Source organism: Acomys minous (assembly GCF_964271855.1).
Source record: "Acomys minous genome assembly, chromosome: 20".
NCBI classification, from domain to species: domain Eukaryota; kingdom Metazoa; phylum Chordata; class Mammalia; order Rodentia; family Muridae; genus Acomys; species Acomys minous.
Window position 1 is genome coordinate 11930181 of NC_140502.1, and position 25505 is coordinate 11955685.

General features: G+C 49.7%; 2 protein-coding genes across 7 annotated transcripts in view; both read left to right on the plus strand.

The window, feature by feature from the left end:
* EDDM13 (epididymal protein 13) overlaps nucleotides 1-16279 on the plus strand; it is a 35777-nt gene extending 19498 nt beyond the window's left edge. Inside the window, exons 2-8 of the mRNA XM_084770223.1 lie at nucleotides 1176-1259; nucleotides 2604-2630; nucleotides 5115-5140; nucleotides 5265-5316; nucleotides 8823-8950; nucleotides 9953-9990; nucleotides 12142-16279. Coding sequence (XP_084626349.1) covers nucleotides 1176-1259; nucleotides 2604-2630; nucleotides 5115-5140; nucleotides 5265-5316; nucleotides 8823-8950; nucleotides 9953-9990; nucleotides 12142-12166 — 380 coding nt within the window. The 3' untranslated portion in view covers nucleotides 12167-16279. The remainder of the gene's footprint in view (nucleotides 1-1175; nucleotides 1260-2603; nucleotides 2631-5114; nucleotides 5141-5264; nucleotides 5317-8822; nucleotides 8951-9952; nucleotides 9991-12141) is intronic.
* A 306-nt stretch (nucleotides 16280-16585) lies between these two features.
* The window catches only part of ZNF667 (zinc finger protein 667), a 28661-nt gene continuing 19741 nt past the window's right edge, over nucleotides 16586-25505 (plus strand). For 3 of the 6 annotated variants that reach the window (XR_014777039.1, XM_084770605.1, XM_084770607.1), the window contains exons 1-2: nucleotides 18136-18248; nucleotides 22845-22925. Coding sequence is in view for 3 of the 6 variants with exons in the window: in XM_084770605.1 (XP_084626731.1) it covers nucleotides 22893-22925 (33 nt within the window). In the remaining 3 variants the exon portion in view is untranslated. Of the gene's footprint in view, nucleotides 17590-18135; nucleotides 18249-22844; nucleotides 22926-25505 lie in introns of those variants that run through there. The other 3 variants (XM_084770608.1, XM_084770609.1, XM_084770606.1) reach the window with 2 other exon arrangements.

The following is a 25505-nucleotide window of genomic DNA, read 5'->3' on the forward strand; positions in this document are numbered from 1 at the left end:
TCTTCCAAAAGGCCGGTGTGGGGATGGCAAGATGGCTCAGGGGGCCAAAGAGCTTGCAGCTAAGCCTGAGTTTGATCTCCAGTGGTGAAAGGAGAGAACCGAATCCTCTCAGTTGTCTTCTGACCTCTACGTGCATGCTGCAGTGTACCCACACACACACACACACACACATACACACACACATACTCACTCACTCACACTCGCACTCCAGTGTAATTTTAAAAGTTATAAGAGAAGTTGAAAGATATGGCTCAGTGTTTAAGAGCACTTGCTGCTCTTCCAAAGGATCTGAGTTCAGGTCTCACCCACATCTGGTGGCTCACATCTGCTTGGAACTCCAGCTTCTTGGGATCTGAATCTGATGCCTTCTTCTGGGCTTGGTGGACACCTGCACATGTGTGGCACATAACAACAACAACAACACAAATTAAAACCGGATTCTGGGGAAATGACTCAGTGGTTAAGAGTGCTTTCTAAGCCAGGCGGTGGTGGTGCACGTCTTTAATCCCAGCACTCAGGAAACAGAGGCAGGTGGATCTCTGTGAGTTCGAGGCCAGCCTGGTGTACAAAGTGAGTCCAGGACAGCCAAGGCTACACAGAGAAACCCTGTCTCAAAAAACAAACAAATAAACAAACAAAGAGTGCTTTCTATTCTTGCAGGGTACACAAATTTGGTTCCCTGCACACGTATTTGGTGACACATTCACCTGTAACTCCAGATCCCTGGGGGCTAATGCCCTTTTCTGGCTTCCATAGATATTTGCATTTATGTCGCACACACACACACACACACACACACACACACACACAAGGAGGGGGAGCTGGAGAGGTGTCTCAGTGGTGAGAGAACTGGCTGCTCTTCCAGAAGACTTGGGCTCAATCCCCGACACTTGCAGGGTAGCTCACAACTGTCTGTAGCCCCAGTCCTAGGGAGCCCAACACCTTCTTTTGACCTTCAAGGGCACCAGGTATACATGTGGACACATAAAAATAAAAATGTAAAGCTACCAATACATTTAAAATGCCCTATGCCTTCCCTCCTTCTTCACCACCAGATTCTCCTTTGATATCCAGGTCTCTTGGGCCAGTCCTCTTTAACTCTGCTCTAAGGCCCACTGCCCTGGGCTCTGAGCTCATTTGGTCCTCAACTCCCACCATCTAATGCTGTGATTTATTTCTCCATCCCGTGGTCTCCTCTCTCACGGACCCTGGACTTCATCACTACCTCCTGCCCCCTGGATGGAGCACAGGGATCCTCGGTAAGTGCCTCAGTCTGTGTGGGCCCTGGATTTGTGTAACAAGCTTCTTCCTACTACCTTCTGAGCTGAAGTGTGTGGGTGGGTGGTAATGTGGTGATAGGTGGGGACCTAAGATGTGGTGCCAATGGGCTCAGGACTTCCTGGAACTTCAGGACGTGGATTCAGTCACCAGAACCTAAGCTGGGCCTGGTGGAGCTCACCAATAATCCTGGTGCTGGGAGGTACCAAACTGGTGGATCTCTGGAGCTCACTGGCCAGCAAGACACAGCCTCTTTAGTGAGCTCCAGGCCAACGAGAGACTCTGTGTCTAAAAATAAGATGGGCAGCCCCTGAAAATTAACAACTGGGGTTGACCTCTGGCTTGGGCTCACAGTCACATGCATAAAGATGTATATACACACACAGTGCCACTGCCGCTGCCGCCGCTGCTGCTGCTGCTGCTGCTGGTGGTGGTGGCGGTGGTGGTAATGTTATGAGAAGGGGCCATGATGAGCATAGTGGCACACACTTTTAATCCCAGAGGCAAAGGATGCCAGATCTCTGTGGGTTTGAGGCCAGCCTGAGCTATATAACAAGTTCCAGGCCAGCCAGAACTACACAAGGGGGCCCTATCCCCAAGTAGAAAGTGTTAAAGAAGATATGAAAGATTTGAGAAGCCTTCCCTGTGAGAAATTGCTAGATTACTGTACCACCTAGAGATTAATAAGAAAAAACTACAGAGCCTGGGTGGCTCTGGCTAACGCACAGAAGGGAACCAGCCCTGAACAGAAAACCTCGGCTTCTTACATAGTTGCACGCCCCTCCTCCGAGTTACATTTTGTGCAATTAAACCTGTTTTATGGAGACGAAAGCCAATTTTTGGTTGTTTGGGCAGATGGGGGCAGTTTCAGGGTAAAATATTGTCATAGTTATCCTGAGACAGACTAGGGCTGTCAGCCAGGGTCAGTCATCCTGTCTGCCTGGCAGAATCACGTTCCTCTGGATAAAAGAATCAGCGAGCTGCTTTAGCTAGTTTTAGTTTTGTGTGGCTTAATATTTCCTAAGCAAGTTTAGTAGATCCTTTGTGTCATCAATTCAATATTCCCAGTTTCTTCTATATCGGAAGCAAGTAGGCAGACAGGCAGGCAAGCAAGCAAGCAAGCAAGAGACAGGCAGGCAGGCAGGCAGGTGAGGAGGCAGACAGGCAGGTAAGCAAGCAAGAAGGCAAGTGAACTGGCCAGAATTCTGCAGGGCTTCTTAGGAGACAGGGGCTTGGGTAAGCCTGTGGGCCCTGTTGACCTGGCTTCTGTCTGGCTGCTTTTGTGATTCTATTTGCATTTTTTTTTTTTTTTTTTGTATCACTAGGTCTGATGAGCCTCCAAGTGCTGCATGGTAAGTTGGCGGCTTTATCATTTTTGGGTTTGGATATACAGAGCTATTAGCTTTTTGGGTTTGGATGTACTGAGCTATTAGCTTTTCGGGTTTGGATGTACAGAGCTATTAGCTTTTTGGGTTTGGATGTACAGAGCTATTAGCTTTTTGGGTTTGGATGTACAGAGCTTTAGCTTTTTGGGTTTGAATGTACTGAGCTATTAGCTTTTCGGGTTTGGATGTACAGAGCTATTAGCTTTTCGGGTTTGGATGTACAGAGCTATTAGCTTTTTGGGTTTGGGTGTACAGAGCTATTGGCTTTTTGGGTTTGGGTGTACAGAGCTATTGGCTTTTTGGGTTGGAAGGGCCTTTCGATGTCACCAAACCCTACATTCCTCAACCCCACCTTCATTAGCAGCACAATCCTATGACATCATGTATTCAAGCAGCAGATATTACTTTGCATTGCGTTCGCTGTGATGAGTCATCTTCTAGGTGTTGAGATAGAACATGAACTATGATATGTGATATATGTACCCATATATGTGATGTGACAACTTGAGTGAGGTGGTGCAGGCCTGTAATGCCAGCCAGCACTCCAGAGCTGGACACAGGAGAGGATTGGAAGTTTATGAGTTCAAAGCCAGCCTGTCACGAACAAACAAATCAACAGCTGGAGAAATGGCTCAGTGAGAGAAGGCACTTGTTACCCAGCTGAGTTCAGTCCCTGGGGTGCAATAGAATAGTGGCAAGAAAGAGTCGACTCTGCTTTGACCTCTGTGTGTGTAATCTGGCGTACAAAGTCAAACCAACACACACACACACACACACACACACACACACACACACACACAGCACTACCACAGCCACATACACTCACAAACATGCACACCACCACAATACCCCTACAAAGCCCATCCCAACACACACACACATACACATACACATGCTCGCATGCGCACTCACACATACCACCACCACGACAATACCACAAACACATACACTCACACACATGCACACCACCACCATAATACCCCTACACAGCCCATCCCAACACACACACACAAACATACACACGTGCGCGTGCTCATGCATACCACCACAATAATACCACAAACACATACACACACACCACCACTGCATATACCCCACATACAACCCCCCACGAGCATACCCACCACCACAATTACCCCCACATACACACATACCTTACACCATACAAAAACATACCACAACACACACATACATACATACCTCATACCAAACACACACACATACTACGCACACACCACTACCACCACCACACATACATAAACCTCATACCACACCTACACATACACATCATACATACAAACAAATATACCACACTATACACACACACACACCACACACATACACCAGATAAATATAATTTTAAAGACAAAACCCCCACACCACACACACACACCACCACACATACCCCCACATACACATATACCCTACACCTACAAACTTACACACAGATAGCACAGCACACATATACACATCATACATATGAACAAACACACCCCACACCATACACACATACCACACTATACATGTCACACTATACACACACACACACCATAGCACCACCACTACACATACTCACACATACACAAACACACATACCAACATACACACACACACACACACACACCCCACCACCACCACCACCACTACCACCACCACCACATACTCGCATACCACACACATTCACCGGATAAATAAATGTAATTTTATTTATTTTTTATTTTTTATTGTTTGTTTTTTTGTTTTGTTTTTCAAGACAGGATATCTCTGTGTAGCCTTGGCTGTCCTGGACTCGCTTTGTAGACCAGGCTGGCCTCGAACTCACAGCGATCCTCCTGCCTCTGCCTCTCGAGTGCTGGGATTAAAGGCGTGCGCCACCACCGCCCGGCATAAACGTAATTTTAAAAACAAAACCAACCAACCAAGTGCAGCTGGCACTCTGATGAGAGGGGAATGAGGCGGTCAAGAAGCAGGCCCAGCGTCTGAAGAACACTGGTGTCCTATGAGGAGAGGAGAAGACAGCAGGGGACACGAGAGCCCAGGGTAGGGGAGGCGGATGCATGTTTAGAGGGTGCTAGAGGGAAGTGACATCTGAGCAAAGACTTGAGGGAACAGAAGGAGACCCACATACGTGGACATACTGTATGCATTTGCGTGCACCCACGTGGGATAGGGCACTTCACACAGAGTAACAGACAAGGGCAAGAGGGTGCCTGAGTGAAGGCACGCTAGGGCCCAGAAGCTCCGTTTGCAGCTGGATTTCCATCCAACCCCTGATTGTCCTTTATCTCTCTCCCCTTTGCCCTCCCTCTTCTCCCCCCCCCCACTTCCTCTCCGTCCTCCCCTCCTCCACTGTCTCCATGTGTTCCCTCCCCTTTGCCCTCCCTCCTCTCCCCTCCCCCACTTCCTCTCCGTCCTCCCCTCCTCCACTGTCGCCATGTGTTCCCTTCTTAGAAGAAACAAGTGACTGCAGAGAAGAAGGTGGGTGGGGTGCTGTGTGCTTGCTCCCTCCCGGGGGGCCCTTAACACCTTCCCTCTGAGGGAGGTGTACGGTGTACCGTAATGCCGGAGCAAAGGTCAGAGTTCAGACTCCTGAGTCTTCCGGAAGCATCCACGGCACTCAGCCGTGCTGTCCCTTCGACTCTGTGCCACCGAGGTAAGAAGTGGCATTCTGCTCCTGCACACCTCCGAACGCCTTCTCTCCCCCCTGGAAATGACAGGGTAAGCTGAGTGGCAGGCGGATGTGGCCGGGAACAGAGGCAAGCCTCGGGATGGAGGAGATGGCGGAGAGATCGTGTTAAAGGATCTTGGATGAAGTTGTGGGGTAGAACGCAGTCCTTGCCTAGCAGGCACTGAGGCCTGGATCCGGTCTCTAGGACTACACACAACGGTGTGTTTCGCTATGGGGAGTGGGCGGTGGCTCACACCTGTAACCCCAGCTCTCGCAAAGATCAGAAGTTCAAGGGCAACGTGGGCAGCTTATGAACGTCCAAGGCCTATTTGGATTTCATGAGCCCCCCCACGCCCCACTTCAAAACACAAAACAGGAATAACATCAGAAAAGACGGATGGGACTGTGGGATGTCACTGGGGACATTGAGGCACGAGGATCTCAGGGTTATAACAGGGCTGGATTGGGCTGAGTAGCTAATTCGAGGCCAATTTAGGATAATGCGACCCTGTCTCAAAAACAAAACAAAAATGAACGAAAACAACAAAAGCAACCACTGGGCATGGAACACTTAGCTCAGTGGTTCTCAACCTTCCTGATGCTGTGACACTTTAACACAGTTCCTCATGCTGTGCTGACCCCCCCCCCCCCCGCCCAACCAAAAATTAGTTTCGTTGCTGCTTCATAACTGTAATTTTGCTACTGTTATGAATCATATGAATCTGTATTTTCTGGTGATCTTAAGTGACCCCTGTGAAAGGGTCGTTTGACCCCCCTCCCCAAAGAGGTCAGGACCCACAGGTTGAAAGCTTCTGACTTAGGAGGTAGAGAAAAGTTCAAGGCTAGCCAAGGCTGCGTAGCCAGTTGGAGGCCAGCTTGGGCTCCATAAGACTGTCTCAAAAAAAAAAAAAAAAAAACCAAAAACAAAAAAAAAAGCTAGAGCTATCAGCAATGTCACCGGGGAGTTATGATTTCTAACAAGCATTGATTGCTCTTCTAGAGCTGAGACTATGCAGCTACAGTTAAGGGGTGCGTCCCTGGGTGGGTTAGATGGCCAAGAAGGGCTAGGTACTTGCCTCCAAGCCTATGGTGCTGAATTTGATCTCCAGTGGAAGACGAGAACCAACTCCCAGGAAGTATATGTTGAGTTAAACAAAACAAAACAGAAAACAAACAAAAAAACCACCAAGCAACATGTTTTAAGAGATTATGAGAACCCCACAGAGACCCAATATAAAGGAAAGTAGGGGTTCCTGCAGTAACCCCACAGGATGGTTCCATGGTTAAAAGCACCTTTGGAGTAGTCTGATGAGCTGCATTTGATCAGAACCTACATAAAGGGAGGGGGACAAAACTGACTCCCCAAAGCTGTCCTGTGACCACCACATGTGTGGCGTGCACACACCAGTGCACACATCATTCACACTCACAGAATGATAATAAAATGCATTGTTTTAGTTACTTTCCTGCTGCTGTGATGGGACACCGTGAGTAAGGCAACTTGGAAGAGAAAGTATGTAACTGGTTGGTTTGCTTACAGTTTCAGATGGGAGTCCAGGACCATTATGGTGGGGAGCACAGTGGCAGGCAGGCAGGCAGGCAGGCAAGGCAGGTAGATGGACAGGCAGACAGGCAGGCAGGCAGGCCAACAGAGACAGGCAGACAAGCTGGAAGGCAGACAGAGAGACAGGCAGGCAGGCAGAAAGACAGGCAGACAAGCTGGCAGGCAGACAGAGAGACAGACAGACTGGCAGGCAGGCAAGCAGGCAGGCAGGCAGGCAGACAAGCAGGCAAGCAGACAGAGAGACAGACAGAGAGACAGACAGGCAGGCAGACAGAAAGATAGGCAGGCAGGCAGGCAAGCAGGCAAGCAGGCAGGCAGGCAGGCAGGCAGGCAGGCAGACAGGCAGGCAAGCAGACAGAGAGACAGACAGACAGACAGACAGACAGGCAGGCAGGCAGGCAAGCAGGCAAGCAGGCAGGTAGGCAGGATACTGGAGCAGCAGCTGAGAATTTATATATGATCCACAGGCACAAGGCTAAGAGAGAGGGAGGGGGAAGGGATGGAGGGGGGGGGGAGAGGGACAGAGCTAACTGGGAATGGTGTCAGCTTTTTAAAACCTCAAAACCCACCCCCAGTGACACACCTCCTCCCACAACACCACCACACCTCCTACCCTTCCCAAACATCCTAGCAACCGTGGAATCAAGTATTCAAGCATATGAGCCTATGGGGCTATTCTCACTCATACTCCGACATACGTCTTAAATAATAAGGAGTATTAAAAGTGGGGGTGCCGGCAAGATGTCGCAGCCGGTAGAGTGCTTACCTCCAAACTCAATGGCCTGAATTCGACCTCCAAGACCCACATGAGGGACAGAGAGGAACTCCTATCCTTATTTATTTTTAAAGATGTATTTACTCATTATGTATACGGTGTTCTGCCTGCACGTACACCTGCACGCCAGAAGAGGGCGCCAGACCTCATTACAGATGGCTGCGAGCCACCATGTGGTTGCTGGGACTTGAACTCAGGACCTCTGGAAGAGCAGGCACTGCTCTTAACCTCTGAGCCATCTCTCCAGCCCAGGACTCCCCCTATTCTTGCACATGTGGAGTTCAGTTTTTCGTCCAGCCTAGCCAAATTGGTAAGCTCCGGGTTCAGTGAGAGAGACCCCTGCCCTCAAGGAAGGATGGGTAGAATAAATAAAATGCAATAAAAAATTAAAATGGAGCAGGATTGAAGAAGAAACAGACATTAGCCTTTGACCTTCACATGCACGTGTGTGTGTTTGTGTGTGTGTGTGCGCGCGCACATACAGAACACATACATATGTTCAATACACACAGACTGAGAAAGCGAGAACAATTAGTAAGGTGGGCTTGGTGGCACATGCCTATGATCGCAGGACTTGGGAGGTGGAGGCAGGAGAATGAAGAGGTCATCCTCAGCTCCATACTGAGTTTGATGCCAGCCTGAGGTACATGGCTCTTGTTTCCAAAAACCAAACCACACCGCACAGCCGAAAGAACAAAAAGAGAGGAAATTCAGTGAGGTCCCCACAGAACGAGAAGGAGTTTTGCTGAGAGAAAAAAAAATTTTCCCCCCCTGTGTACAGGTTAGACTCAGTGCAAAAGAGCAAATAGTTTGCCTGGGAGTTGAGTGATGACCAAGATGGGGGGGAAATGGTCGCAATGTGGAATGTAAATTTAAAAAAAAAAAGAGTCAAGCGTGGTGGCGCACGCCTTTAATCCCAGCACTTGGAAGGCAGAGGCAGGCGGATTGCTGTGAGTTCGAGGCCAGCCTGGTCTACAAAGTGAGGCTAGGACATCCAAGGCTACACAGAGAAACCCTGTCTCGAAAAAACAAACAAACAAACAAACAAAAAAGTTAAAAAAAAATTGCAACCCAGGAGACACAAGTTTGGAGCGCCAATGGCGCAGGGCCTTCTGGGTATTATCAGTCACTCTCAGCGGTTTTTGCCTTTAGTGAAGGCTCCCCCGTCCACCACCACCACGGCCAGGACACTTATGAGGAACGGCGGCGGATGGAACTTTTTGCGATGTGCCTACATGGTCATGACCTTCTTCTTCGTGTCCTACAATAAAGGAGACTGGGTAAGGAAGATGCCTTTCTGTCTGCGGAGGGAGGAGGGGAAGAGACGGAGGGGCGGGGTGGAAAGGGAGGGAGGGGGAAGGAGGGGGGTCTCGGGAGGAGGAAGTCTATAGAGCAGGGGACGGTAGGAGGGGAGGCTGCCTTGCTAAGTGGCTGCCTTCCTTTCTCTCATTTTTACTCCCTCCCTCCCTCTCCCTCTCCTCTCCCTCTCTCTCTCTGTCCACACGCAATCAGGAGAAGGTCACTGGACAGCTTTTTGGGAGCCATTTCTCTCCTACTGTCCTAGAATTAATATGCCTCCCCAAGAAGAAATCACTCTTCACACTTAGCTCAGTCTATAGATCTAGTCCAGGACAGCCAAGGCTACGCAGAGAAACCCTGTCTGGGGGAAAAAACAAAAACAAAAACAAAATATTTTTTTTCATTGCTACTTCATAACTGTAGGTTCGCTACTATTACAAATCATAATGTAAATACCTGTGTTTTCCAACCATCTTATGTGACCCAAAGGGGTTGTGACCCACAGGTTGAGGATGGGCTAGACTCTCCCGAGGAATGTTGCCCACGGATTGGGCTTGAGGGCTGAGGGAACCAGGGGAACCCAGGAGGTAAGTCCCAGATGTTGATCAGGGAGCCCTGGCTCTCACAGAGGTGACTCGGTCTTCCAGAGGACTCTGAGCAGTGTCTGGAGACTTTTTAATTATATTGTATGACTGACTAACCCTGGAGGAAGGTGCCCCTGAAATTTAGTGAGAGGCCAGAGACAACAACATTCCTGCCTCACTGGCACCTTAAGTGACCCAGGTCAAAAAGGTCATCAGGTCTCGGTTAGAAACCCTGGCATGACTTAGGAAAAGTGACCAGGCTGGAAGCTGAGGCAGAGCTAGGGGACACAGGAAGTAGGAAGGAAGGTTGTCAGCGGTTTAATTCTTGTTTTGTTTTATTTTATTTTATTTCTCTCGGTTTCCTGTTCACTCTTCTTCCATCGTTGCTGTCTTACTCAGTGTTACTGCCACTACTGTAACCCGGACATGGATTTGAGGTACGCCAAGGCAGGGAAGGGGATTCCGCCTTTGCCAATGGTCAAGGGAGGTTAGCTTTAAGCTTCTTTTTTTGTTTGGTTGTTTGGATGGTTGGTTGGGTTTTTGTTGTTGTTGTTGTTTGTTTGTTTGTTTTTGCTTCTTCTTCTTCCCGTTTTGGAAGACAGGGTTTCTCTGTGTAGCTTTTTTTTTTTTTTTTTTTTTTTTTTTGGTTTTTCGAGACAGGGTTTCTCTGTGTAGCCTTGGCCATCCTGGACTCACTTTGTAGACCAAGCTGGCCTGGAACTCACAGCGATCCGCCTGCCTCTGCCTCCCGAGTGCTGGGATTAAAGGCGTGCGCCACCACACCCGGCTCTCTGTGTAGCTTTGGCTGTCCTGGACTCACCTTGTAGACCAGGCTGGCCTCGAACTCACAGCGACCCGTCTGCCTCTGCCTCCCGAGTGCTGGGATTAAAGGCGTGCACTACCACCTCCCCAGCTTGTTGGTTTTGTTTTTGACACAAGCTTTCACCGAGTAGCCCTGGCTGTCCCTGGAACCTCTAAACGTTTTCAATTACATTTTGTTATTGCTTGGGCTTGTGTTGGCCCACATGTGGAGGTTAGGGGACAGCTTGCTAGAGCCGGTGCTTTCCTTTCTACCACCGTATGGGTCTCAAGGACGGAACTTAGTCTTCAGCCTGGGCAACAAAGTGGCTTCACCTGCTGAGCCGTCTCACCGGATCCAGGAGGTTGCTTTTAAAGACCTAATGTCTAAGGTGGGGTTTGTGAGTGAGCGCAAAGTCTGCGTCAGAGAATTGCGTGGAAGGTCCCAAGTTCGTTCTCCTGTACTGTGGGAGAAATGACATGTGTGTCTTCCCCTCCCCCGCACACTACATAAAATAAGTGGGGCTTTTGTTTTGTTTTGTTGTTTAAGAAGAGAGCCAGGGGCATAGTTCAGAGGCTAAGAACATGCACTAGTCTTGCAGTGGACCGAAAATAAGTTTCCAGCACCCACACTGTGCGACAGGCACTACCTGTAACTCCAGCCACTGGGGACCAGATGCCCTTTTCTGGCCTGCAGGGGCAACTGAATTCACATGGAAATACGTAAACACATACACATACAACACACACACACATAACTAAAAATTAAATAGGGGCAAGAGAGATGGCTCAGCAGTTAAGACCACTTGCTGCTCTTTTTTTTTTGGGGGGGGCGGGGGTGGGGGGTGGGGAGGGTGGTTTTGAGACATTTGCTGCTCTCCCAGAGGACTTTGGTTTGGTTCCCAGCACGCACACAGTGGCTCGGCTCCCAGGTCTCCAGGAGACCCGATACCCTCTTCTGGCCCTCATGGACACTGCATGCGTGCAGTGCACTTAACATATACATGGACAGATACACACATAAAAATACAGGTGGTGGTGGTGCACGCCTTTAGTCCTGGGGCTGAGGGGGAGGGGTGGGGGAGGAAACAGAGGCAGGCAGATCTCTGAGTTCGAGGCCATCCTAAGGAGCCAAGCGCCGTGAGGTCGGAGTGACATGACATCAGCAGGTGGAATAATTTGGGGGGGGGGGCGGGGAACAGGGTGAGTGGACCATAGCCACAAAGAACATGGCACCAGATGGAGGTTAAGTGTTAGACTCTGATCGCCAAAGTCTATTCCTGGAATCTTGACTGAGAGCCAGAGTCCAGAGTTGATGCAAAAGCAAAGGAATTTATTAAGCTAACGCGTCAGGGTCCACCATACTCCGGGGAGATGGAAAGACCCCGTTCTGTAATGGCAGAGGGTTTAAATACCCTTACAGACACAGAATTTAGTACAAACATGATTGGTTAGTTGACCTTTAAAATGATTGGCTACTAGTTATTTTAATCCCCGAGGGGGCAAGAGCTCAGCTTGGGATGTCACGTGCTGTCAGATGCTCGGGACAGGTATGAGGATGTGGTTTTTCTCGGATAGAGTACAACAGCCCTGAGGCCATCTTGGAAAGTACCAAGTGGCCAGGGTGGAAAAACAACTTTTCTATCTCTTCAGTAAGAACCGCAGGCTCAGAGGTCGCGCGTAGAGTCCTGTGGGATGGTTGGGGCACCATGAGGCAGGCAGTCTGCGCATATATGAAGGGGGTAAATAAGTGTCGAACTGTGTTTCTCCTCCTTTTGCTTCTTCCTTAGAGACGACCCCTGCTGTTCTTTCTAGCGAACCTGCTCCAACTCACACTCACCCACAAGGGGCCCTCCATCTCCCATGCATCTCGCCTCCTCTGAAGGAAACTCTTTGGACTCTGGCCTGGCAAACCAGAGGGCAGTGAGTGTGCCCGGAAGGCCAGCAGGAAGCCTCTCTGAGGACCAGAACATGCCCCCTCTCCCAACCCCCGGCAGAAAACAGCCGAGTGAGCCGCTGCAGGTGTCTCCCCAACACCTTTTCTTCTGGATCATTTCCATCCTTTTTTTTTTTATCATTTCTCTAATTAAATGTACATTTGTGTAAGTATTTGTTTCTTTCGTTCATGAGACGCAGCAAATTAACCCAGGGTGTGTGGGTTGGGGGAGGTGGGGGGTGGGTGGGGAGTGAGGGGGTGGGGAGGTGCTAGGAATCATCTATACTTTTCAAATTGAAAAAACAATGTTACATTTTGATTGAGTGTATATTGAGTGAGTACGGCGGTGGCTTGGCAGCAAGAAGCAACTTTTTCCACTGAGCCATCTTGCTGGCCCTCAAATTCAAATTAAAGAGCAGAAAGGGCCTATTTGTCTCCTTGTGCTTTCAGATGCTGGCCAAAGCCTAGGTGTGCTTTTAAACTCCCTGACACTTTGGGCTTCCCTTATGCTCTTTCTAAAGTCTCTCTCTCTCCCTCTCTCCCTCCCGCCCCCCACCCCATCTCTCTTCTGTATTGCAGCAGCATACAAGATTCCAAGCATGGCCTATCCTGGGGTTTTTCTTTTTAAACTGTAATAAATGGTCCTGAAGCTTCTGCTTGCGTCAGTTCTTCGCTCTTGAACTTCTGTTTGTGATTCTTATTAACTTAGGTGAGACCGAGAATCACAGGATGGGGGCTGGAGAGATGGCTCAGAGGTTAGGAGCACTGACTGCTCTTCCAGAGGTCCTGAGTTCAATTCCCAGCAACCACATGATGGCTCACAACCATCTATAATGTGATCTGATGCCCTCTTCTGGCCTGCAGGCGTACATACAAACAGAGCATTGCATACATAATAAATAAATCTTTTTGTTTGTTTGTTTTTGTTTTTCGAGACAGGGTCTCTCTGTGTTGCCTTGGCTGTCCTGGACTCACTTTGTAGACCAGGCTGGCCTCGAACTCACAGAGATCCACCTGCCTGTGCTTCCCGAGTGCTGGGATTAAAGGCGTGCGCCACCATCAGTACTCTGCTTATTTCCTGTCTTTTAATTCTTTACTCGACATAAAATGAACCCATATTCCTTCACCCCTAGACAGTATCAGGGTGGGTGGAGGAGAATTGGGAGTTGAGGGCCATTCGTGACGATGTAGTGAGTCCCAGGCCAGCCTGGGATGCAGGAGGATGGAGAGATGGCTCCGCAGTTAAGAACATTGGCTGCTCTTGCAAGAGACTTGAGTTCAGTTTCCAGCATCCACGTGGCAGCTCACAACTGTCAGTCACTCAAGTTACAGAGGACCAGCTGGACATAGTGGCGCACGCCTTTAATCCCAGCACTTGGGAGGGAGGCAGGCGGATTTACATGAGTTCGAGGCCAGTCCGGTCTACAAAGCCAGTCCAGGACAGCCAAGGCTACACAGAGAAACCCTGCCTCAAAAAACAAAAACAAACAACAACAACAAAAAGTTACAGAGGACCTGACACCCTCTTCTAGTCTCTGCTGGTACTGCACACATATGGTATACTTATGTTCGTGAAGGAAAAACACACATATAAAGTAAAGATAAAATCTTAAAAAAAAAAAAAAGAGTCAAGGCTGTCTACCGGTTCCACCCATTTGGTAACTACACTAATTGGACTCAGTAAGTGTGCGTCACTTGCTAAGTTACAATTTAACCTTAGGGGACCTGCATGGTGACCACACTGCATGTCTGCTACATATGTCTAGAAGGCCTAGGTCCAGCCCGTGCTTGCTCTTGGGTTGGTGGCTCAGTCTCTGCGAGCCCCCGTAGGCCAGGGTTAGATTACTCTGTATTATTACTTCTTGTGATGTCCCTGACCCCATCCGGCCCCCTCTATCCTTTCAGCACTCCTGGATCTCGGCCCCCATTGCTTGGCCTTGGGTCTCTGCATCTGTCTCCATCATTTGCCTGACAAAGCCTCTCAGAAGATGGTTAGTTACGCTGGACTCCTGTCTATAAGCGAGTATGATTAACAGTGACAGGGCTTGGCGCTCTCCCGTGGGGTGGGTCTCAAGTTGGGCCGGTCGTTGTCGGTCTGCCATGTTCCCTCTATCTCTGTTCCATCTTTATCCCTACACTTCTCGAAGACGAGACACATTTTGGGTGGAAGGTTTTATGGGTGGGTCGGTACCCCCCCCTCTCCACTGGGAGACCCACCTAGCTACAGGAGGTGCTGACTTCATGCTCCGTAACACCTGTTGCTTGGGGTCTCTGCTAGGGTCACCCCCATAGCCTCCCAGGAGCTGCCCCTGTCCCAGAGATGCCCTTCCCCCGCCCCCCCAACAGATTTCTGTTTTCTCTCCCAGTTCACCTCACCCTCCCACCTCTTCTCCTCTCCGGCTGGATCTCCACTCCAGTTGTCCTCCGCACTTCCTCTTCCATCCAGTCCTCTCCGTCCATCTACTTGGGATGTCCATTGTATTTCCTGTTCTGAGTGAGATTCAAGCATCTTCCCTTGAGCTCCTCCCCTTGGCTTCTTTGGGTCTGTGGATTGTAGTCCGGTTATCCTGTACTATATGGTTAATGGCTGTTTAAAGTCATCATGGGGGGGGGGGGTCTCCTAACAATAGGAGTAAGGGCTCTCTCGGGCTCTGATACCTATGTTTGAGTCCCTTTCCCCTAGCTGGGCTGCCTTGTCACTCCCTGGTGGGGGAAGATGGGCTTAGTCCTGCTGTGACTTGAGATGCCAGAGTGGATTGGTATCATTTGGGGGCCTCCCCGTCTCTGGGAGGAAGGAAAGGAGGAAATGGGAGAAGGGGGTGTGGGAGAGCACTGGGAGGAGTGGAGGGAGGGGGCTGGAATCAGGCTGTAAAGTTATTAAATAAATGAATGAGTGAATGAATGAATGAATGAAAAACAACAAGAAAAACAACAAAAAAGTCTGATTTCCTGTCAAATTTAGAAGAGGAAAAAAAAAGCAAGTGCAACATATTGGTGCACTCTGCTCACTCACTATAAAGCAGGCAGACAGGCACAACGTGAGGATTTGCACACACTTATTGTTGCACAAATGCTCCCCAACTCGCACTCTCCCCAGTGACCATATCAAGGTCTTGAGACTCCTGCCTGGGGAAACAGCAGGCCAAGCCCAGGGTCCACTATGCTCTCATCTGCCCCGAGGCGGCCCTGTCTCACGACTTCCGGCTCCAGCCCGCAACAGAATGCAAAACTACAACTCCCACAAGCCTTCGCGACTAGCTTTTTCCTCTTTCCTAACAAATAACACCCCCCAAGAAGAGCTGGACAACTTTTTCGATCTCCTAAATCATTTCTTGATTCAGACGTTTCTGCTAGCAAACTCTGCCTTACAGACTAGCGCACTTCCAGCTTCTCTGCTTCTTTGACACTACAATACCCAGAAGTCACTGGGGCGCTCCAAGGCTTGGTTGCCTTGGAGACAGCGAAATGCTAAAACGCCGGTGGGGTATTGTGGTTGTGGGTGGGGAGAAAGACTGAGCATCTTGCAAAAGCAGGATTCCGATTGGTAGAGAGGCCTGTTTGTTCGCTTCCTTTTTCTTTTTCTTTTTTCTTTTTTTTCCGAGACAAGGTTTCTCTATGTAGCGTTGACTGTCCTGGACTCTCTTTGTAGACCAGGCTGGCCTCGAGATACTCACGAGATACGCCTGCCTCTTCCCTCCCTTACCCCCAGTGCTGGGATTACAAGGCGTGCACCACCACAGCCTAGCTTTTTTTCTTTTTCTTATTTCTTTCCTTTTTCCTTCATTTCTTTTTAATTCTCTCTCTCTCTTTCTCTCTTTTTTTTTTTAGTATACGTGTGCTAAATTTGTTTTGTTTTGATTTTGGTGACAGGGTTTCTCTGTGTAGCCTTGGCTGTTCTGGACTCGCTTTATAGACCAGGCTGGCCTGGTGCTGGGATTGCAGGAGTGTACCAAGGCTACAGAGAAACCCTGCCTCGAAAAACAAAAACAAACAAAAAAAAACAAAACAAAACGAGAAAACAAAAAAAAAGAGTTATCAAAGCAGACCTGGCCGCCAGCTTCTTCCAGAATCCCTCAGGACCCCATTACTGGGTCCTCCTGGCTGGCATAACTCTGCCCCTACTCCGAGCTGGGCTGCCCTTTCCCTATATAATCCAACCATTTGGTTACCTGGTCCTTTCACCTAGTCCCCTGGCCTCCTGGTCAGGCCCTCCCCGCTCCCTCCCTCCTCCCCCTCCCCGCTCCCTCCCTCCTCCCCCTCCCCGCTCCCTCCCTCCTCCCCCTCCCCCCTCGCACGGCCTAGGGCCATGTTCACTTTGGATTCTCTCGGATGTTGCTGACTCTATGTATCCCTTTCATCTACCATACCTAGGAACAATCACGTCACTTCCTTTTTCTTTTTCTTCTTTTTCTTTTCCTTCATTGGGAAGTGAACGCAACCTTTAGTCACACCCTTTCCAGTCTTCAAGATGATGCCTACCTCATTCCTTGGTGACAACATAAGTTTCTCCTGGATTAGACTGAGACTTTGAAAAAACGGTTGTGAGGATCTGAGCCGCACCTCTTCTTTGGGGCTTCCCATGCTGTACCCCCAATTGTTGGGTTTGGGGTCCTTTTCATACTCTTGTTTCCCCCCTTGAAGAAAAATGATGCGTAGAACTCTGTGCGCCCCCCCCCCCCCACTTACTAGCTCTGAGGCCTCAGGTAATGTACACGGTGCTTTAAGAACCCCCAGTTTTCCCATCTGTGAAACGAAGCCGCGCTGTCTGCTCAGTGGTGTTGCGAGAACTGAAGGGTTGCCCCTCACACAGCGACCACTCGTGTCCCAGCTGACACTTGTCACTGCCTCGACTGAGGAGCTAAAGTCACTACTTTCGGGGCACCTGGTGTGTTCACGCTCAGGTTGGGTGCGCTGAGCTGTGAGGCTGCCACGCGCGCGTTCTCCAGGGCGCACACCAATGACTGTGTCCTCGCCAAGTGGTCTGGTGTGGGGTCTGTCCTTATCCTGGTGACCTTGTCCTTCACTGAGCCAAGAGTTTTCTCAAGTCTTACCCCCATCCCCCTTTTCCCTCCTTGGTGGGATGTGAGGTGGCTCCCGGAAGTGCCTTGGAGTGATAATTTTGATAAGGCAGGACCAGATCTCCTTAGGGTTGCGCCAGGACAGGTCTTTCCGCTTTAAGTGGGATTTCTGAGATTCCTGGTACATTTCAGGTTTTTAAGCTTGGGAAGGAGGGGGAGGAGGCCTTAAATTGCGCGGGAATTCACGTTGCTCGGCTAAGGAGAGGATTCGATCAGACTCCCAGGTGGGTAGCTCCTCTTCCTTCTCTCGTGTCCGTCCAACATTTCCTCCCTGGCTTTCTGAACTGCCACAGAAGGAAAATCTGTCCTCCCGTCTCAGGGTTCCCAGACAAGCCACAGGTCAGGGCTGCCAGGCCGTTCCTTCATGCTCCGGGCATGGCCATGCACACACACAGTCCCTTCCCAATCTTGGAGGCTGGAGGCGAAAACTCGCGATCGCGCGCGGCGTGAGGTGCGTGGGAGCCCGCCGACCCCGAGGCGTGGGACGCTGGGAGGAGGAGAAGCACCCTGGAATGGATGGGGAGGCGTGTTTGCAGGGATGCTAACCGGAGTCTGGCGGAAGCCGTCGGGGAAGCGCCTCAGCGTGGGAGCGCGCACAGACATCCGCGGGAGAGCAAGTTCCCCCCACCCCCACCCCACCCCCTGCCCCGCGCGTCAGGGGGCGTGGCTCCGCGCTCTTGGGGAAGCCCCGGGGGCGGGGCCTCACCGGCCTACGTATGGTTTACAGGGCGGGGTGGGAGGGGAGGGGGAGGAGCGGCCCTGACCGGGGGGGGGGGGGGGGAGAACCCCTGAGGGTCCGGAAGGCGAGTGCGCAGGCGCGGGGGCTCAGTTGCTGTCCAGGTCAGTGGCAGCTGTGAGGCTGAGGGACGCAGCCTGGAAGCAGGTGAGAGGGTTGGTGAGACTTGTGTGGAAATGATTGTGGCGCATGAGAGTGAGTGAGTGTGTGTGTGTGTGTGTGTGTGTGTGTGTGTGTGTGTGTGTGTATGTGAGAGACCTGTTTGCGTGGGTCGTGCACTCCTGAGCTCTCGTGATCTGTGGTGATTTGAGCGCCTACCTGCAACTTCGCGTTGGCTTGGCATGTCTTGTTGTGGGGGGCGGGGGGGGGGCGGACAGCGTGTGAGGATCCTTCAGGCCACCCCTGTGTGTCTATGTGTGTGAGAGGAGAGAGAGGGAGGGAGAGACAGAGACCGAATAGGGCCGCGGGCCCCCCTCCCCCAAGAAACAGGTGCGTGTAAACAGTTCTGGGCATCTCAGGTATACTTGTGTGCGAGTGTGACAGACTCAGGGGGTTGTTTGTCATAGTCTGGGGGCACTCGGCCTGTGGAGCCTAGGAACAGGTGAGTGTGCAGGAACTGATTAGTGGCGTAGTGGGAAAAGGAAGGCGCCGCAGGTTGGAGAGGGGCGCGAGTGTTAGGTGTGGGCACACAGTTCTGAGCATCTCTATTGTCACTAGGTGTGTGTGTGTGTGTGTGTGTGAGAGAGAGAGAGAGAGAGAGACAGACAGACAGACAGACGGACAGGCAGAGACACAGAGAGAGAGAGACAGAGACCGATGAAGCTGTTTATCAGTCTAGAGATACTTAACTGTACGCCACCAGATGACAGTGGCTTTGTGAGTGTGTGCCAGTGTGAGATTGATTGTGCCTTATCCCATTTGTTACTGTGGCAACGAGCTGCTCTAGAGGAGGAGGAGCTGTGATGGCCTACTCTGGGAAACTGAACCTGTTAAGGATGAGACTTTTCCCTCTGTACAAAAGGATAAATAGCATCCATCAGTGGAATGCCCTGTGTAGTGTCTGGGACACAGTGAGTGCAGTGTAGAGCCGGGCCTTTGTGGTAGAGCTGAGGGGGGGAGGGGTTGTGTTGTGTGTTGACCTGCGCACTGGTAAGGCAGTAGTGGTGAATCCCAAAGACACACTTTGTGTGTCTGCATTTGGAATTTGGCCACCTCCCACCTCCAGCAGAGGTACACATACACACACACACACACACACACACACACACACACACACACACACCTTCTTACTCCCAGGCAAGCATCTGCCTTCTTGGGTATCTGCCCAAGTATCTTTCTGAGGGGACAGTGCAACCTACCCTTGCTTGTGGAACCTGTTAGGTGTCTTCCTGATCAGGGTAGCCTGAAGGAGCACGTGGAGCAGAGGTAGGGGTGGGCATAGAGGAGCCAGGGGCCAGCCACCTTAAATGCTAGCACACATTAGCACTTGGGGGAGAAAGAGGCAGGTGGATCTCCGTGAGTTCAAGTCTAGCTCGGTCTACAAATAGAATTCCAGGACAGGGCCACACAGTGAGACTCTGTCAACAAACAAACAGACAAACAAACACCAGAGGCATGGCAAGGTCACAGAGCCCTTTCGGAGTGACCTTGTTTGTTTAGCCTCTGCCGTCATCAACACAGCCACTTCACTTCCTCCCAGCCTGTGGGTTTCCAGCATTGGTCACTGACACAGAAGAAGCAGCCTATTTCTTGGGTCTATGACCTAGAGGAAAGAATAGTGGGTAATTATCGCTGCTGTAACAAATTGCCCCTGATTTGATGGTTTCAAAACTTTATTCGAACTCAGTACCTAGTAACCTTTTGAGTGCTTAACCTAACCAGGGGAAAAGGTGAGAGAAACTAATCAGACAAGCTTCTCCATTCTGGGCTAGCCAACATCCCTGTTGCTAGCACGCAGGCAATTCTGCTGGCCTGGCCTCAGGCACCTTAGCAATTGCTTACATCATGACCTCCTGCTGTCACCAGGTGGGACAAGTGTGTGAGGCTAATAAAAGTCTTGGCCTCTGTTCCCAGCAGTCTGGCAGTCTCTCTCTCTCTTTAAAAAAAGATTTAATTATTATTATGTATACAGTGCTCTACCTGCATGTACACCTGCAGTCCAGAAGAGGGCATCAGATCACATTATAGATGGTTGTGAGCCACCATGTGGTTGCTGGGAATTGAACTCAGGACCCTTGGAAGAGCAGTCAGTGCTCTTAACCTCTGAGCCATCTCTCCAGCCCCTGGCAGTCTCTTTTTTTTTTTCTCTCTCTCTCTCTCTTTACCCCTTTCTGTCTTCTCTGACCACCCCAACCCCACCCAGTTCTTCTAGGCCCACATGGCTCACTCACCACCTTTACCCAAAAACCAAAACCAAAACCAAATCAAAACGAAACAAAACAAAAAATGAATCACTAACTTCAGCTGGGCAGCTTTTGTTTTGTTTTGTTGAAGACAGGGTTTCTCTGGCGTCACCTTGGCTGGCCTGGACTCACTTTTGTAGGCCAGGCTGGCCTCGAACTCACAGAGATCCGTCTGCCTGTGCCTTGGAATGCTGGGGTTAAAGGCGTGCACCTCAATCCCTCAAAAGCCCCTCACCCCATCCCACCCTTATTCCCTGCCTCGGGCAGTGCTTCTTAAACTCATGATGGAGAGAGACTCTTGTAGACACTCGGGTAAAGAGGTTTTCTTGGTCCTTGCGGTTCGTATTTTACTCAAGTGTTTATATAGCTACCTAATGACTCTACTACACCACTTGCTTTCTCCACGGCTACCAAAGCGGTTTATTGTGCCACATAACTACCACCAAATTTTGTTAAGTCTCAGTCCTGCTCAGTTCCTCTCACTTTTCCCCCCCCAAGTTTATCACAGAATCTGCTCATCGTCTTCCTGATCTAATTCCACCAGCCTTCCTGACCTCACCCTGCCTTAACACACAGCCTTCTTTGTGTGTGGGAGAGGGGGGATTGCGGGTTTGGGTTTCTTTTGTTGTTGTTGTTGTTTTTGAGACAGGGTTTCTCTGTGTAGCCCTGGCTGGGATTAAAGGTGTATGCCACACCCACCCACACCACCACTATCCCCCCCCCCAATCACCCCCATCCTGGCTGCACACAGCCTTCTCCCCCCCCCCTTTTTAAAGATTTATTTATTATTTACACAGTATTCTGTCCACACGTGTGCCTGCCCACCACAAGAAGACACCAGATCTCATTACAGGTGGTTGTGAGCCACCATGTGGTTGCTGGGAATTGAACTCAGGACCCTCGGAAGAGCAGACGGTGCTCTTAACCTCTGAGCCATCTCTCCAGCCCCAGCACACAGGCCTTCTTAAATCTCTTTACACATCAAACCCGCGCCTGCCCAGCCCAGGACCTTGTCTACCTGGAAAGCTGTCTTCCCTTGTACCCTGTGGCTCACATACATGCTCACCACTTCCAGACTTCAGATCACCGCTGCCTCCTCTCAGAGGGCTTTGCTAATGACTGCGTTACTCTCTGGTCCTCTCTACCGGTTGCCCCTAGGATATACATGTGTCACCATACCCTGTTTATGTGAGGCTGGAAATCTCACTCTACCGACTGAGCTCCATTCCGGGCCTCAGCACATGCTTTTGTCGCGCAGCTTCTCCAGGCATGGTATCTCTGGGAGTAGGGTGGTGAATAAAATAGTAAGGATCCCTGCTCTTGACCCTAAATCACTGTGTGCCTTGTGGACTTGTTGTCTCTGCCCTAACAAGTGGTGCACAGGAACAGGAACTTTCCTGCTTTTTTTTTTTTTTTTAAAGATTTATTTATTTATTATTATGTGTGCAGTATTCTGCCTGCATGTAATCCTGTATGCCAGAAGAGGGCATCAGATCACATTATGGATGGTTGTGAACCACCATGTGGTTGCTGGGACTTGAACTCGGGACCTTTGGAAGAACAGGCGGCGCTCTTAACCACTGAGCCATCTCTCCAGCCCAGGAACTTTCCTGCTTTAACTTTCATTGCATTGCCTGTTGTGGTTAAATTACCAGTAGGGCCTAATCATGCTTATTATCAGGCCTATAATTATTATTACGTCAGTATAACCCGCTAGCAATCAATCAAGACACAGACATCTGTTACATTTAAAAATAGTCTTTAGTTAACCTGGGGCAGGGCAGACATCAATCCTGTAAACTACTTCCCATGTCATCTGCTTCTAATAATTTCTATCAAGCTACCTCACATCCATAATCCCATCTACTTGCTAATGTTCTTCATCTGGGTCGAATCCTCCATCCATGCCGGCCATGTGCTTCTCTTCCATCTAACCCATGATGATGGTGCAACCTTCTTCTCCTCTCTTCTCCTCCAGTCTCCCCTCTTCCTAAGATCCACTCTGTCTCCCCGAGCCTGGAAGCCTTAGCCACACCTATCTCATTTGCCCTGCCCAGGTGTGATGGCTTCTTATTAATTAGCATCGAAATACATCAGACCAACCCCCAACAATTGCCTGGCACCTGAGTCACCCACCTGTCAGATGGATGGGCACCTGACCTACTGTGATCCTAGGAACAGACAGTGTTGTGTCACTCCTTCCTTGCCCCTTCCTGACCCTAAGTGGGTGGGGAGAGGGGATTTGTTACAGTGCCTTGGCCTGTGGAGAGGTGACTGGGGACTGGGGACCTCAGGACCACTCCAAAGGCCATTGAGCGTCGCGATCTCTCTTTTCTGCCAGTATTCTGCCTCGGCCTCTGAATGTGGACCGTCATAGGCGGAAGAAAGGATGCCCGTAGCACGGGGGAAATCAAGATCCAAGGTAAGTGGTGACACACCCCATCCCCACCCCACCCTGGAATGTAAGATGTGGGCCCCATCCATTTTGGTTCTGGGGACTTCCTGCCTATAAGAAGACTGATGTGACACCTGGTGTTCTCTGTTTTCCATCCTTCCCAGTGTTCACATGACCATTCGCGGTCCATTCAGCATCAGCAGGGACACTGCAGCCCTCAGAGATGCCTTCCCCAGAAAGAATATGAGAATCCTGTAGTCTCTTTCGCTGGGGGATGGGTCCCACTCAGCCAAAGAGGTCAGGTGTATATGTGCCAGGTCAATCCAGTCGCATCACTTTGCTCTTCCTTGTAAGACCCATACTCACATGAAGAGGTTTGCCTGGCTACGATACAAGGAGGAGGACTATGATTTGAAAATGGAAAAGTGAGGGCTAGAGAGATGGCTCAGAGGTTAAGAGCACTGTCTGCTCTTCCAAAGGACCTGAGTTCAAGTCCCAGCAACCACGTGGTGGCTCACAACCATCTATAATTAGATCTGGTGCCCTCTTCTGGCCTGAAGGTGTACATGCAAGCAGAGCACTGTATACATAATAAATAAACAAATCTTTTTAAAAAAAAGAAAAGAAAATGGAAAAGTGAGGAGCACCAGCCTTATAGCTAACCTCTGCTTCTCCTCTGGAGATGGGTGCCGAACAGTCGAGCAGATGAGCAGTTTCTCATAAGAAACACTTTTTTTTTTTTTTAAAGTCTGGGGATGTTGCTCAGTTAGTACACTCACTGCTTGCTTAAAATTGAACCCTGAACTGGGCGCGTGGTGGCGCATGCCTTTAATCCCAGCACTCGGGAGGCAGAGGCAGGCGGATCGCTATGAGTTCGAGGCCCACCTGGTCTACAAAGCGAGTCCGGGACAGCTAAGGCTACACAGAGAAACCCTATCTTGAAAAACAAAAAAACTAACTAACTAACTAACTAAATATCTAAATAAATAAATAAATAAATTAATTAATTAATTAAAATAAATTGAACCCTGAGTTCAATCGCCCGTACCCCATAAACTGCATAGGGTGGAGCATGCCTATGACCTCAGCACGCATGAGATAGAGACATTAAGGTCATTATCGTTGGCTATATAGGGTGTTCCAGGCCAGCCTTGGACACACGAGGCCCTGTTTCAAACTAACAAAATACATCTCACCCAGTTACATGTGTTTGTTCTGTCTTGTTGCCCGAGTTACTAAATCAACATGCATTCTGTTTTGTTTTGTTTTGTTTCTGACTTGGTCAGAGTTCAGCCACAATATGGTTTAGCCGAGTCCTCAGCTTAGGTTTTTCCATGATCAAAATCAAATGGTTGGTTGACTATATTTTCTTTTTTTTTCTTCTTTTTTTTTAAAAAAAGATTTATTTATTTATTACATAAACAGTGTTCAGCCTGCATGTACACCTGCACTCCAGGAGAGGACATCAGATCCCATTGTAGATGGTTGTGAGCCACCATGTGGTTGCTGGAAATTGAACTCAGGACCTCTAGAAGAGCAGCCAGTGCTCTTAAACTCTGAGCCATCTCTCCTGCCTCAAGGAAGGACCTCTTTAGGTTCATAGTTTGAGTCTATAGTCCATCACAGGGGATCACGCAGACTGGGATTTTGTTTGTGGCCACGTTACACCCACTATCAGAATGCTGGTGCTGGGTTCAATTTCTTTTTTGGTTTAGGACCCAGCCCATTGGGGCAGTACTGACCGCTTTTTGGATCTATCTTCCCACTTCAGTTAACCAGTCTTAGACACTCACTCTCAGCTGTGCCCAGAGACTTGTCTCCAAAGGGATCTGTCAAGTTGAAAATATCAGCCATCATGGTACTTTATGCGTTTGCTTAGCATTTTCGACCCTCCTTTCCTTGGTTGACTATGTTTTCATTAAGGGGCTTAGGTCCCCTTCCAGGTCTGTTTGTTATTAACGGGCTTAATTCTCATTTTGAACATGTGCTCCCCTCCCCCCTTTTCACGGTAGCAACACCAACGGTCAAGCAACCCAGAGCAAGACTAGGTACTCTATATAAGTACCTCTGGGAGCTGAGGAAGATGGTGGTAAAGTGCTTGTCATTCGAGCAGGAGGATCAAGTTAGGATCCCCATTTTAGAAAGCCAAGTGCTGTGGTGGCACACGCCTTTAATCCCAGCACTTGAGAGGCAGAGGCAGGCGGATCTCTGTGAGTTCGAGGCCAGCCTGTTCTACAAAGTGAGTCCAGAACAGCCAAGGTTACACAGAGAGACCCTGTCAACCAAAAACCAAACCAAACCAAACCAAACCAAAACAAAACAAAAAGCCGGATGCTGGCCAGAAAGAAGGCTCAGCCGGCAAAGGCACCAACCACTAAGCCTAGTCACCTGAGGCTGAGTCCCAAGACCCACATTGTGGAAGGAGAAAACGAGCCTGTCCTCCGAGTTGTCATCTCACATCCACTTTGTGTCATGGCACATGCTCCCTACCTCCCCACATACACACATAAACAATTAGATAGATGTTTAAAAAAAAAAAAGTCAGCTGAGCGGTGACAGCACACGCCTTTAATCCCAGCACTTGGGAGGCAGAGGCAAGCAGAATGT